General features: G+C 49.4%; 1 protein-coding gene across 1 annotated transcript in view; it reads right to left on the bottom strand.

The window, feature by feature from the left end:
• The window catches only part of SHANK3 (SH3 and multiple ankyrin repeat domains 3), a gene marked incomplete at both ends in the record, with an annotated part of 69,109 nt that overhangs the window by 32,397 nt on the left and 22,472 nt on the right, over positions 1-14,240 (bottom strand). The window contains 3 exons of the mRNA XM_080706225.1: positions 651-764; positions 1,389-1,564; positions 3,735-4,008. Of these exons, the coding sequence (XP_080562351.1) occupies positions 651-764; positions 1,389-1,564; positions 3,735-4,008 (564 nt within the window). The remainder of the gene's footprint in view (positions 1-650; positions 765-1,388; positions 1,565-3,734; positions 4,009-14,240) is intronic.

The raw sequence follows: 14,240 nt of genomic DNA on the forward strand, positions 1-14,240 counted from the left end.
CAGGAGGATTCCCTTAGATCACAGCTCCCAGAGGGAGCTCTTGTAAGCCAGGTGTTCAGCAGGGTTCTCCTGCGGTTGCTTGCCCTCACCTTCATGTCCTCCTGCTGCCTGAGGTCGGGGCCATCCTTCACTGGCTGCCCTCAGACCACCCTGGCCCCAGGGTACCCACGACTGCCCCTCAGGGCCCAAGTGGCCTCATTTCCTCTTGGCTGGTCCAGGCCTCCTGCTCTGCCCACTTGGACAATCTGTGCACTTTGGAAAAACGCCTCTTTTCTCACACTGACCTCCTTACTGGTCTGCCAGCCACACATGAATCGCAAGCTCTGAGCACCAGGTACTTCGGTGCAGTCTGTGCTGGAGGAGTGCCTACAGTCACAAGAGTCATGAGTGTGTCCAGAGGTGTGGTTGCAAGTGTGTGCCTGCTAGGGGCTCAGCACGGTGTCCCACTACACGTGAAGTGTCAAGCTACAAGCGTGTTCATGGCGCACAGCGTGTGGGTCATGTGTACAAGTTTGCATCTGCTTTGGGTGTATCTGAGGGTACCTCTCGTCTTCCCTGTGAACATCTTTCCTCTGTGAATGGCCACACTTAGCACCCAGGGAGGCTGGAAGGGACGGCGCCCTTGGGCAGCGGGGGACAGGGTCACTCACCACGCCGGGTATCACAGTGTCGCATCTGCACCTCCTCCACGCAGTCGGCCGGGAACCAGCCTGTGCGGCCCTTCACGGTCCCCTCCCAGAAGCCGCCCTCCCCGATGCTGAGCACTGGAGGGACAGAAGCCAGACAGAGCTGCAGGGACCCTCACTCACCCTGCTCTCCTTCCCTTCCCACATCCTCCCTGCTTCTTCCCTGGGGAGATTCTGGGATCCACACAGGAGAGGGAAAGGGACAGATGGTCTCAGCACAGGATGGGCACGTGGGGGACAGAGACACAGATGGACACATTCAAGGGAGACTGAAGGCAGAGGCAGGGGCCACACTCCTGCCCTTAGTGATCACCACCCCACATCCTGGCCCTGACATCTCTGAGGGTCACCGCCAAGAACTCAGGCTCATCATGCTGTGGCCGGTGGACTGATCCACATGATGTTGCAGGACAGTTTCTACCTTTGGCTCCATGGACACAGAGCATGGGCGATGGGGCCCCAGGGAGGACACAGAGAACCCCAGGATGAGCGAGCCTGTCCCCAGAAACAGGCGGCCGGTGACAGACACATGCACACTACACAGGCACCCGCAACTGCCACAGACCGCCCAACGGCAGGGCCCCCATCCCAAGGGTGTCCAGTAAGAAGCGCGGCAGGGACGGGGGACCCGATGCAAGGAAGCTCCGCGGGCATGGGTCCTGGGGGTGCGGCGACACCGGCCCGGCCCGGCCCGCCCCTCACCCTTCACGGCCTCGCCGCGGTGCAGCGGGATCTCGCCCTCGCCCTGCGGGCTGTGCGCCTTCACGGCGATGAACTTGCGGCCGGGCACGGCGCTGTAAAGTTTCCGCTTCGGGCCCCGGGGCGGCGGCGCGGGGGGCGCGGGGGGCGCCGGGCCGGGGCCGGGCGCGCCGCTGGGGCTGTAGACGAACACGTAGGTGACGGACGCGATGCCGGGGGGCAGCGGGCACGCGAAGCCGGCGCCCGGGGCCGCCATGGCCGCGGCCGGCCGGCCTCACCGCAGCCGCCGCCGCAGCGCCCGCCGCCCGCCCGCCGGGGGCCCGGCCCGGGGCCGCGCCATGGGGCCGCGCCGCCGCCCACCAGCCTGCTCAGGGCTCGGGGGCCGCGGGGCTGCGCCGGGCGCGCCGGGCTCGCTCCATGCCGCGGCCGCCCGGCCCCGCCTCCCCCGGCTCCTCCCTCTGCGGGCGGCGGCGCGGACGCCTCCTCCCGCCCGCCACGGCGCCGCCTCGCAGGGCGGCCAGGGCCTCGGCCGGCGGGCGCCGCACCGCGCGGAGCTGCCCCCACCCAACCCTCCCTCCAGGCCTGCGTCCCCTCCTCCCGGCCACCTTCCTGGGACTATTCCTCGGACCTGGCACAGAGCCGGAGATCGCGGCCTTCCACCTCCACTCTGCTCAAAAGCATGCTCTGGCTCCCTAGTACCTAGGCCAAATTAACACTGTGGCCAGCGCCAGGCCAGGGTGGGCAGCTTTCCTTTCCCGCCTCTGGGCCCTTCCTGCTGTGGCTGACAACTGATCTACTCTGATCCTGCCCATTCAACCGGGAACTAAGTTACCCACTCTCAGCTCCTAACTAGCCCTTTTGGGATCAGCTGTGTGGTATTTGGGCTGGACCCTGCCGACCACATTTCTGGGCCTCCGGGGGCTCCAACAGGGGCACCAGGCAATCCTGCAGCCCAACACAACCACACAAATGCTATATCCTCTGTACTTTGATCATTGTCTCCCAGGTTATCCTCAGTGTACCAAACTTCTGAGACCCCTCCTGAGGGCTGCAGACCCCTGTACACTCACCGGGGCATCCCCGACCCTAGGTTACTGCCAGCCTAACGGCTTCGTCACCCTGGGCCCAGCTGCCCCATCCTGGGACCCAGTCAGGACCCCTGCTGTTAGCTCCTGTCATATCTGGCACACTCAGCACAAATGTTTGTGGGGAAGAAAAGAAACCTGCCACCCACAGAGGCACGGAGCTGGGGCTGCCGTGGGTTTCATCTGGGAGCAGACACCCTAGAAACTTGCAGCATCCAGAATGTGCTCTTTCGGCCATCACGCCACAGGACCCTGGGAGCGCCCAAGGAGCTTCAGGGGAGAACTGCTATTTGGGGCTGAACAGGCAGCTTTGGAAGTCCAACCATCTGAGGCAGAGACATGGGCGCACACCAGGACAGCACCGATACACACTGAGCAGGGGCTACAGTTCCCATCGCACCCCAGGCCCTCGGCCCAGCAGCTGGCCCGGGTAAACCGATCCCTAACTCTGTGACTTCTCTGCCCTAACATGGTGCTAACAGGGCACAGCCTCCTAAGTTGGGAACAACTGAGAAGACACACTTGCTGCTTTTCTCAACTGGAGAGCTGGCCGCCATCAGGACACACACTGTTACTATAACACAAGTCACTCAACAACTCCAAACACCTCTGGGTGCCTGGCTGGGGAGACAGTGGGAAGCACAAAAGACTGTGCTGCCCCACATGCCAGGCACAATTCCCAGAGCAGGTAGTGGCGAGAGGTCCAGCAGGTGCTCCTGCCAGGCCTCCCAGGCACTTCCCCAAGGGAAGCCCCTACTGAGAAGGAGCGTGAGCACCAGTGCTGCCCTGGCCCTGTGCAGCCTACAGGGGTCAGCTCCGGGTCATGCTTGCTCTGGGGACACCAAGTCACTGTAATGTCCCTGATTTCTCAGGCCCCCAGAGACCCAAGGGGCAGGTAAAGCATCCTGTAAGTATACAGGGCCAGGGCTGGGAGGAGGCCAAGATTCCCCAGTGGGGGCAGGGCTGGGTGTCACCTGTAGGTTTTGAGCTCTGGTATAGCGACTCTCCCACCCCCTTGCACCAACCCTGACGCTATAATGAACTTTCTAGTCACAGGCTGGACCACATCCTCTCTGCCTGACACATTCCTTCAGCTGCCCACCATCTTCAGAGCAAACTCAGCTTCATTCAGAGGCCAGTGGGCTAAGTCTGGCCAACCCAAAGGACCTGGTCGCTTCCTCTCCTCCTCCTAGGGAAGCCTGACTGGGGCCTGGGAGTCCCCACCTCAACCCCAGGCCAGCCCCTCCAGGACACCCAGCCCTACCTGATCTTGCTCTGGCCGCTCCTGCCTGCTGAAGAGCCACCAATGTCATCCTCCTGGTCACCATCCCGGTCACGATCTTTCTCTTCCTGCAACCGCTGGAGCAGCAGCTGATGCGGGAGGCTCCGCAGCGAGGGCCCGGGAGAGGCTGCTGGCTGCACCTCGCCCTTCAGGTTGATGTCACTGGCCGAGCGCTGCAGAGGCCGAGGGGACGCCAAGCCACTGGGGCCAGCCAGTCGCCGCCGCTTGGCATAGCTGGGGGTTTCCCTGAATGGTACTGCGATGGAGAGGCACAGTGAGACTCTGAAGGGCCAGCAGAGTACAAACTGTCCAGTTTGCCCAGGCTTTCCAGAATTGAAAACAAAAGCCCTGTTCTAGGAGCCGCCTCAGTCGCAGACAACCCAGGACAGCTGACCACCATGTGTGTGACCGACCCAGAGGGCTGGGTCCCGGTCTAGCTGCCCCTCATTCTAGCTTCAGTGGTAGGAGCCTGCCGGCCTTTCAGCCAGATGAGGCCTCGGGATGCCCAGGTCTGGTGTCACAAGCTTCAGGAGGCACCAACAGGCTTCTTGTGACGCTACTATGCGAGGTGTTTAAGATTAGCTACAGCCCGGGGGGCAGAAAACAACAGTCTAGGCCAGGGTCAGCAAGCCTTTCCGAATGAATCAGATGGTAACTATCTCAGGCTGTTTCGCAAGCCATAGTCTCTACTGCAAAGACTCAACTCCACCACATAGCATAAAACAGCCACAAGCATGGGCATATCTGTGTTCCAAAACAACTTAATTTAAATAGCGAATAGTTGGGAGGCTGAGACAGGAGAATCATGGTTCACAGGCAGCCTCAGCTACTCAGTGAGGCCCTCTGCTACTTAGTAAGACCCTGTTTCCAAATAAAGAAAAAAAATTGGCCTGCAGGTGTAGCTCAAGGTAGAATGCCCCTGGGTTCCATCCCCAGTACCACAATAAGAAAAAAATAAAAAGCAGATGGTGAGCTAGAAAATATGATCCAGCTATATGCTATTTACTAAAGAATCACTTTAGATCCAAAGATATAAACAAGTAGAAAGTTAAAAGATTTTTTAAAAGATATCTCATATAAATAGTAACCAAGAAACAGCTGGGTAGCTACATTAATATCAGACAAAAAAGATCTTAAAATTAAAAAAATGCAAAGCCAGGCTTGGTGGAGCACGCTTATAATCCCAGTATTTGGGAGGCTAATACAGGAGGATCGCGGTTCATGGGCAGGCTCAGCTACTCAGTGAGGCCCTTTGCGACGCAGTGAGACCCTGTTTCAAAATATAGACTAAAAAATAGGGCTGGGGGTATAGCTCAGAGGTTGAATGCCCCTGGGTTCCATCCTCAGTACCACACAAACAAACAAACAAACAAACAAATAAATAAATAGACAAGGCTGAAAAAGCCAACGCATGAAGAATATCACCAATTGTTAACATATATGCACCAAACAACAGAACACCAAAATATAAGAAAAAACATTTGCTCCATTGAAGAGGAAGATAATCACTCCCTAATTATAGCTGGAGATAGCAAGAAGAAGAAATAAGTCCAAGACAGAAGAAATAGGAGCTGGATGAAAGTCCTAGAGGAAAGATGGAGGACAGGGGAAACTGTACCCAATCGGACCTACCTGACACGTGCTGGCACTCTGCCAATAGCAGCAGAACATCCTGAATTCCTGAGCACACATGGGAGCATGCGCCACGTGGCCTTGGGTGTGGCCAGAAAACAAGTCTCCATAAATTTTATTTTGTGTGTGTGTGTTTGTGGTACCGGAGGTGGAACCCAGGGGCTTTCTACCTCCAGGCTATCCTTCCAGACCTATTTTATATTTTATTTGGAAACAGGGTCTCACTAAGTTGCTGAGAGCCTCACTCAGTAGCTGAGGCTGGCTTCGAACCTGTGCAGTCCTCCTGTTTCAACCTCCCAAACTCTGGGATTACAAGCGTGCGCCACCACGCCCGGCTTCAGTAAACTTTAAAAGACCAAAATCATACTAGGTATCGTCTACAACCTCAGTTGAATGAAGCTAAAAACAAAGAACAGAAGAAAACCGGGAAGTTGTATGTGGAAATTAATTACCATGCTTTTTTGTGATATTAAAGATTGAATCTGGGATGCTCTACCATGGAGCTACGTCTCCAGCTTCTTTAATTTTTTTTTTTATCTTGTTAAATTGTCCAGGTTAGCCTCAAACTTGTGACACTCCTTCCTCAGTCTCCAAAGTAGTTAGGATTACAGGTCTGTGCCACCACATCTGGCTTAAACACCACACTCCTAAAAAACCATGTCTAAAAAGATAACACGTGGCGCACGCTTATAATCTCCGCGCTTGGGAGGCTGAGACAGGATCGCACAGGTTCAAAGCCAGCCTCAGCTACTTAGTGAGGCTCTCAGCAACTTAGTAAGACCCTGTTTCCAAATAAAAATATAAAATATTTTTATAGCCCGGAGGTAGGAAGCCTCTGGATTCCACCCCCAGTACCACCAAAAAAAATAAAATAAAATAATAATAATAATACATGAAATTAAAAATACTTCAAGACAAAAGAAAATGAAAACACACCATAATGAAATTTATGGTACTCAGCAAAAGCAGTACTTACAGGCAAATTTATGGCTATAAACACCTACATTTAAAAAGGAGTGGGGGGAGCCGGGCGTGGTGGCGCACGCTTGTAATCCCTGCACTTGGGAGGCTAAGACAGGAAGATCGCGCAGGTTTGAAGCCAGCCTCGGCTGGTTTAAGAGACCCTGTTTCCAAGTATAATAAAAAATAGGTCTGGGAGTGTAGCCCGGAGGTAGAAGGTCCCTGGGTTCCATTCCCGGGTGCACGCTAGTAACTGCACGCTAGTAACTTGTAATCCCAGCATTTGGGAGGCTGAGACAGGAGATCACAGTTCACAGACAGCCTCAGTTACTTAGTAGAGGCCCTTTGCAACTCAGTAAGACCCTGTTTCAAAATAAAGAATAAAAAACCCCCAAAGAACTGGGGGTGTCACTTGGAAGTAGAATGCCCCTGGATTCCATCCCGAGCACAGCAAAAAATAAATTAATTAAAAATTTTAAAAATAAAAACGAGTGGGAACTGAAGGTAAAGCTTAGTGTGGCATGAGAAAGGACCGGGGTTTAATCTCTAGCACCAAAAAGATGGTGGTGGGTATGATGGCGCACACCTGTAATCCCCGTACTTGGGAGGTTGAGACAGAAGGATCACAGGCTCAAGGCCAGTCTCAGAAACTTAGCAAAACCCTATTTCAAAATAAAATGGGCTGAGGGCGTGGTGGCACATGCTTGTAATCCCGTATTTGGGAGGCTGAGACAGGGGGATCGTGGTTCACAGACACCCTCAGCTACTACTTAGTGAAGCTCTTTGCAACTCAGTGAGACCCTGTTTCAAAATAAAGAATAATTCACATTATGATGTGGGACTATAGTGCACCAATAAAAAGAGAAAGAAGGAAACAAAAGAAACAAAAGAAACAAAGAAAGAAACAAAGGAAGGAAGGAAGGAAGGAAGGAAGGAAGGAAGGAAGGAAGGAAGGAAGAAAGAAAAAAAATAAGGCTGGGGGTGTAGCTTGGAGGTAGAATGCCCTTGCCCTTGTCCCCAGCACTGCAAAAAATAAATAAATTAATTAATTAATTAAAATAAAATGGTCTGAGGGTGTAGGTTGTGAGTAGAATGCCCCAGAGTTCAATCCTCAGTACCAAAGGAAAGGAGAAGGTAGGGGGAGATCTCAAATTAATAGCCTAGTACACACCTTAAGGAACTAGAAAAAGAAGGGTACACCACACTAGCAAAAGGAAGGAAAGTAAGCAGAGGAGAAACAACACATTCGTGCAAAGATAAAATAGAAAATAGAAAACAGAAAACAACACAGAATCAATAGAATGGGAAGCTTTTATTATAAAAAGTATCAACAATCGCCGGGTGTGGTGGCGCATGCTTGTAATCCCAGCATTTGGGAGGCCAAGACCGGAGGATCGCGGTTCGCGGACAGCCTCAGCTATTTAGTGAGGCCCTCTGCAACTCAATGAGACCTGTTTCAAAATAAAGAATAAAAAATGGGCAGGGGGTGTGGCTTGGAGGTCAAATGCCTCTGGGTTCCATTCCCAGACCCGCAAAAAACAAAAAGTATCAACAAAATTGACAAACCTTTAGCTAGACTGACTGAAAAAGAACAAAAACAGCTGGAATCATAAGTGGCATATGGGACATTACTATCAGTCTTTCAGAAAGAAAAAGGACTCTAAGATAATACGATGAACCACTGCATGCCAACAAATTAAATATGCCAGAGAAAATGGATGAATTCCTAGAAAAACACAAATTACTGCAACTGCCTTAAGAAGAAATGGAAAATCCAAAAAGACTTTAACAAGCAGATATTTGATTAGCAAATCACAAACCAGAGCTGGAGGTATGGCTCCTAGCAGGTGTGAGGTCCTGAGTTCCACGGTGGGGGGGGGGGGTTGCACAAACTTCACAACAACAAAAGTCTACCACCAGATAGCATCACCGTGAATTCTAACATTTAAAGAAGAATTAACTTTAATCCTCAAACAGAACAGAAGGGAATACCTCCTCAGTCTATGAGGCCAGTTTACTCTGATACCAAGGAAAGAGAGAGGTGTAGATAGATGGATAGATCGATCGGCCAAACCAGCTGTGGTATCCTGGCAACTAACTCTAAGGCAGGAAGATTCCAAATTCGAGACTAGCCTGGGCAACACAGGAGATCTTATCCCAACAAATAAAAGCTAGGCACGGTGGTGTACACCTATAATCACAGCACTGGAGAGGCTGAGACAGGAGGATTGCAAGATCAAAGCCAGCCTCAGCAACTTAGTGAGACTCTCCGAAACCTAGTGAGGCCTGTTTCAAAATAAATAAATAAAAATGGGCCAGGCATGGTGTCGCACGCTTGTAATCCCGCAAAAAAAAAAAGAAAAAAAGAATAAAAAATAGGGCAAGGGGTATAGCTCGGGGGTTGAATGCCCCTGGGTTCCATCCCCACACCTTAAAAAAAAAATGGCTGGGGTGTAGCTCAGAGGTAGAATGTACCTGGGTTCGATCTCCAATACCACAAAAAAATAATAATAATAAAAAGGAGCTGGGAATGGTGACACATGCTCAGAATCCCAGTACTTCAGAGGCTGAGACAGGAGAATCACAGGTTCTTGGGACAGCCTCAGCTACTTACTGAGGTCCTATGCAACTTAGTAAGACCTTATCTCAAAATAAAGAATTAAAAATAGGGCTGGGGGTATAGATCGGAGTTAGAATGCCCCTGGGTTACATCCTCAATACCACAAAAATAAAATAAAATAAAATAATAATAATAATAATAATAATAATAATAATAATAAAGGGCTGGCCAGATATGGTAGCACATGCTTGTAATCCCAGTATTTGGTAGTCTGAGACAGGAGATATCTGGTTCAAAGCCAGTCTCAGCAACTTAATGAGGCCCTCAGGGACTAAGTGAGACCTTGTTTCAGAATAAAATATAAAATAGGGCTGGCCGGGCGTGGTGGCGCACGCTTGTATTCCCCGCACTTGGGAGGCGGAGACAGGAGGATCGCGCAGGTTCGAAGCCAGCCGCGCGCTCTGGCTTAGGAGACCCTGTTTCCAAATAAAAATATAAAATAGGTCTGGGAGTGCAGCCCGGAGGTAGAAGGGCTTCCAGGAACCCCAGTACCACCAAAAAAAAAAAAAAAAAAAAAAAAAAAACAGGGCTGGAGGTGTAGCTCACAGGTAAAATGCTCCTGAGTTCAATCCCCCGTACCAAATAAATAAATAAATAAATAAATAAATAAATAAATAAATAATCTGGAGACCACTGTAACCAATTTATACCTTGCACTAAGAGAACAAATGGGAGAAATCCCACATAATCCTTTCAATTAATACAGAAAAGGCATTTGCTATAATCTAAAAGCACTCAAAAAATAGAGAAAAAATATTTTTCTCTCAATCACATCAATGCTTGTTCCCAGCAGGAAGACCATTAGTTCAATAAAGAATAAAAAGAAGTAGTGCACGGTGACACACACCTGTAAATCCAGGTACTTGGGAGGTTGAGACAAGAGGATTGCAGGTTCATGGCCAGCCTCAGGAATTTAGTGACACCACATTTGAAAATCAAAACAGGGCTGGGAGTGTAGCTCAGAGGCAGAATGCCCCTGGGTTCAACTGCCAGTACTACCAAAAAAAAAAGGGCAAGAAAAAACTTCAAATAAACCACCATATTTGTATATAAGTAAGAGAGAGAGAGAGAGAGAGAGAGAGAGAGAGAGAGAGAGAGAGAGAGAGAGGGAGGGAGGGAGAAGGAAGGGAATGTCTGTATGCAAAGGAAGAAAGACAGATTGCCTCCTCACACCACATACAAAAATTAACTAAAGCCGGGCGTGGTGGTGCACACTTGTAATCCCCGCACTTGGGAGGTGGAGACAGGAGGATCATACAGGTTCAAAGCAAGCCTCGCTGGCTTAAGAGACCTTGTTTCCAAATTTAAAAAAAAATTTAAAAATTGGTCTGGGAGTATAGCCCAGAGGTAGAAGGGTTTCCAGGATCCCCAGTACCACCAAAAATTAACTAAAAAAAAAAAAAGATCAATGATCTAAATATAAGAGCTAAACCCATAAAAATTCTAAATTGGGCCGGGTGTGGTGGCACACTTAATCCCCGGGTTTGGGAGGCAGAGACAGGAGGATCGCGCAGGTTCGAAGCCAGCCACGCTGGCTTAAGAGACCCTGTTTCCAAATAAAAAGTATAAAATAGGTCTGGGAGTGTAGCCTCAAGGTAGAAGGGTTTCCAGGAACCCAAGTACCACACACACACACAAAAAAAAATCTAAATTGGAAGCCTGGCATGGTGGTACACACTTGGAATTCCAGTACTTGGGAGGCTGAGACAGGACGATCGTGCAGGTTCAAAGCCAGCCTCAGCTACTTAGTGAAACTCTCAGCAACTTAGTAAGACCCTGTTTCCAAATAAAATATAATAGATCTGGGAGTATAGCCTGGAGGTAGAAGGCTCCAGGGTTTCATCCCAGTACCACACACAAACAATTTTTTAAATTGGGAAGCAAATAGATGGAGGTGGGGCTGCACTTCAAATTCTTACATAAACAACCAAAGTCTAGTGAAAACATTAAACTGAAACTAGAAATAGCACCAATCAGAAACTATTAATTAACTTTTTTTTTTTTTTTGCGGTACTGGGGATGGAACCCAGTACCTCTGAGCTACACCTCCAGTCCTATTTTTTATTCTTTTTTTTTTAAACAGGGTCTCATGGAAATGCAAAGGGCCTCATTAAGTAGCTGAGGCTGTCCTTGAACCACATCCTCCTGTCTCAGCCTTCCAAATTCTGGGATTACAAGCATGCTTGTCTCTATACCCAGCTCTACCAACTAACTTCTAACCAATCAGTCATTTCTTCCTGATTTGGCAAAAAAAAAAAAAAGTATATATACACATACATATTTGTATAGCTTTCCCTTTGCCCCTCCTGCCAGAGTGGTATGCCCTCCCCCCAAATTCATCTGGAGTTACCAAACACTCAAACTAAATTTCAAATGTGCTTAAGTTTTTCTCTTATTAGATCTGGAGTGAAAACAGTGAGGACCTACAGAAGTGACAAGCAGAGAGCTGGCCCCCACTGAGCTGATGCATCTGGAGGTCGCCTCCCGAGCTCTCTGGACTCTGCGACTGCCATCATGCCATGCTCTCAAGTTTATTTCAGCGTTCCTTGATCTACACTGGGCTCTGAAGTTAAGAGAGAAACTGCACTGGGTCCCACAGAGAGTCTTCAGGTGTCTCACTAGGTTTAATTAAAGACCTCGGTTAGAGGCCTCAAACCTACAATCCTCCTGTCTCAGCCTCAATGAGGAGGTTTTAACCTAAACAAAACTATTCTTCTATTAACACACACACACACACACGACAGATACATGGTGCACGTCTGTAACCTTAGTCACTTGGCGTAGAAGGCAGGAGGATCATAAATTCCAGGCCAGCCTGGGCAACTTAGAGACCTTGTCCCAAAATAAAAATAAAAATAAAAAGGGCTAAGGATGTAGCTCAGTGGAAGAGCACCACTGGGTTCAATCCCCAGAAACACACACACACACACACACACACACACACACACACACACACACGGGGATCCCTGAATCATCAGAAACTGTGCTAATCTGTCCTCCTCTGCCTACTCAAAACATTGACTTTTCACTGGTTTACAGGACTACCCCAAAGGAATAGAAAAGAATGAATTAAGCAAGGAGTTATAGATGGCTGTCAGTCAACCAAATCTGCTTTTAACACCCTTATGCTTGGGTCAAAATCTTGAACTCCGAGCATATTAAAAGGTATCGCAGCCAGGCGTGGTGGCGCTTGCTTGTAATCCCAGGATTTGGGAGGCTGAGGCAGGAGGATGGCAGGTTCACCACCAGCGTCAGCTACCTACTGAGGCCCTCCACAACTTAGATCTTGTTTCAAAATAAAGAATGAACCAGGCATGGTAGCACACGCTTGTAATCCCAGCATCTGGGAGGCTGAGACAGAAGGATTGCAGTTCCCAGACAGCATCAGCTACTTAGTGAGGCCTCCTGCAATTTAGTGAGACCTTGTTTCAAAATAAAGAAAAAAAAAAATAGGGCTGGGGGTGTAGGTTGGAGGTAGAATGCCCCTGGGTTCCATCCCCAGTACTGCAAATAAATAAATGAATAAATAAACAAATAAACAAACAATAGGGCTGGGGGTAAGTGCTCAGAGAGGTAAAAGGCCCCTGGGATTCAATCCCCAATGCGACAAAAGGAAGGAAAGAAGGGAGGGAGGGAAGGAAGGAAGGGAGGGAGGGAGGGAGGAATGGAAGGAAGGGAGGGAGGACAGAAGGAAGGAAGGAAGGGGGTAATGGAAGGAAGGAAGGAAGGAAGGGTGGGTGGGTGGGAGGGGGGACAAAAAGAAGGAAGGGGGGAACAGAAGGCAGGCAGGCAGGCAGGCAGGCAGGCAGGCAGGCAGGCGCTGTCTGTCTTGCTCCTGGGCTCCACCCTGAGCTCCTGTGTATAACCTAAATACATCATGTTAATAGGACCTGGCACGTTGCCCTGAGGACATCTGTGGTCACCAGCCCCCATGGGGTACATGGATGGTCCAATGTGGGCCAGAAAAAGCCTAAAAAACCACAGATAACCCATGGAAAGCCACACCTAGTGTTTTTAGTATGTTGACTGGTCAATCCACCAAACCTACAGACAAAAGACGCATCTGTTACTGACCTCAGAGTCCACTTGCTGGTTGGTGTTCTTGTGGAATCCCAGTCAATTCAGTGGTCTCAAATGTTGTTGGGGCAAAAAGGGCATGGGCAGCCAACCCAGACCCTTGTGCACGAAGCAAGCACTTACCACTGAGCTACACTCCCACCCTTGTGTGTTGTGTATATATCTTTGCATTAATGCTACAGGTATGCAATTTGTGTGTGGTGGTACTGGAGACTGAATCCAGGAGCACTTCACCACTGAGCTATACCCCAGCCCTGTTATGTGTGTGGCACTGGAGATTGAACCCAGCGGCAGTTTACCTCCGAGCTGCACTCCCAGTACTATTTTATATTTATTTTGAAACAAGGTCTCACAAGGTTGATAAGAGTCTATTTGCTGAGGTTGTCCTTGAACCTGTAATGCTCCTGTCTCAGCTTCCCTAGTACTAGGAGTACAGGCATGTGCCACCATGCGAGCTTATTTTTTATTTTGAAGCAGGGTCTCTCTAAATTGCTGAGCCTCGACTTATAAGCTTCTGTCTCAGCTTCCCAAGCACTAGGACTTTAGGTGTGTATCACCATACTTGGTCGACGTGTGTATTTCAGATGGTATTACTAAAAAAATTTATAAAAATCCTATATGATAGCTCTATTTGAATTAGCTCAGGGATAAATCAACAGTCATGTAAATTATTCCTGAAACTCTCAGAAAAAGAAACTGACCCAATTGTGCCCCCCCCCGGGTTGATATAATACAGGCATATCTCTGGCAAGTAAATCTGGTTTTTAAATTGTTGGTAAAACAAGAATAGGAACTTTTCACAATTTCCAGTTTTTCCTGGGTTGCTGGTCAGGCAGGAGTATGGTGTCTGCTAGATGCTTAAGATCATAAACCCATACGTTAACCTAAAAGTAATGTCCACAATAAAAATGCTTGATACATGACAGTCACAGATAAAAAAGAGAAGCACGCTTAACTTTTTAACTTCTCAGCTTCTATGATAATTTGAATCGTGGCTTATCTGTCATCAGAAATGAAGCAGTATGAGATGACGGTGAAGCCCTAGATGCTGGGAGCAGCGGCTTCAGCGGAGCCGGGCGTCTTGGGGCCTCACCCCACCTGCTCTCTCGGGCGCCTCCATCGCCAAGTACCAAAGTGCCCAGGGACATCCTTTCCTGAACACCTTCAATGGTGGACTTTGCTTAGTGGCTCATCAAATT

The sequence above is a fragment of the Muscardinus avellanarius genome, assembly GCF_963383645.1.
Source record: "Muscardinus avellanarius genome assembly, chromosome: 11".
Lineage (NCBI taxonomy): Eukaryota > Metazoa > Chordata > Mammalia > Rodentia > Gliridae > Muscardinus > Muscardinus avellanarius.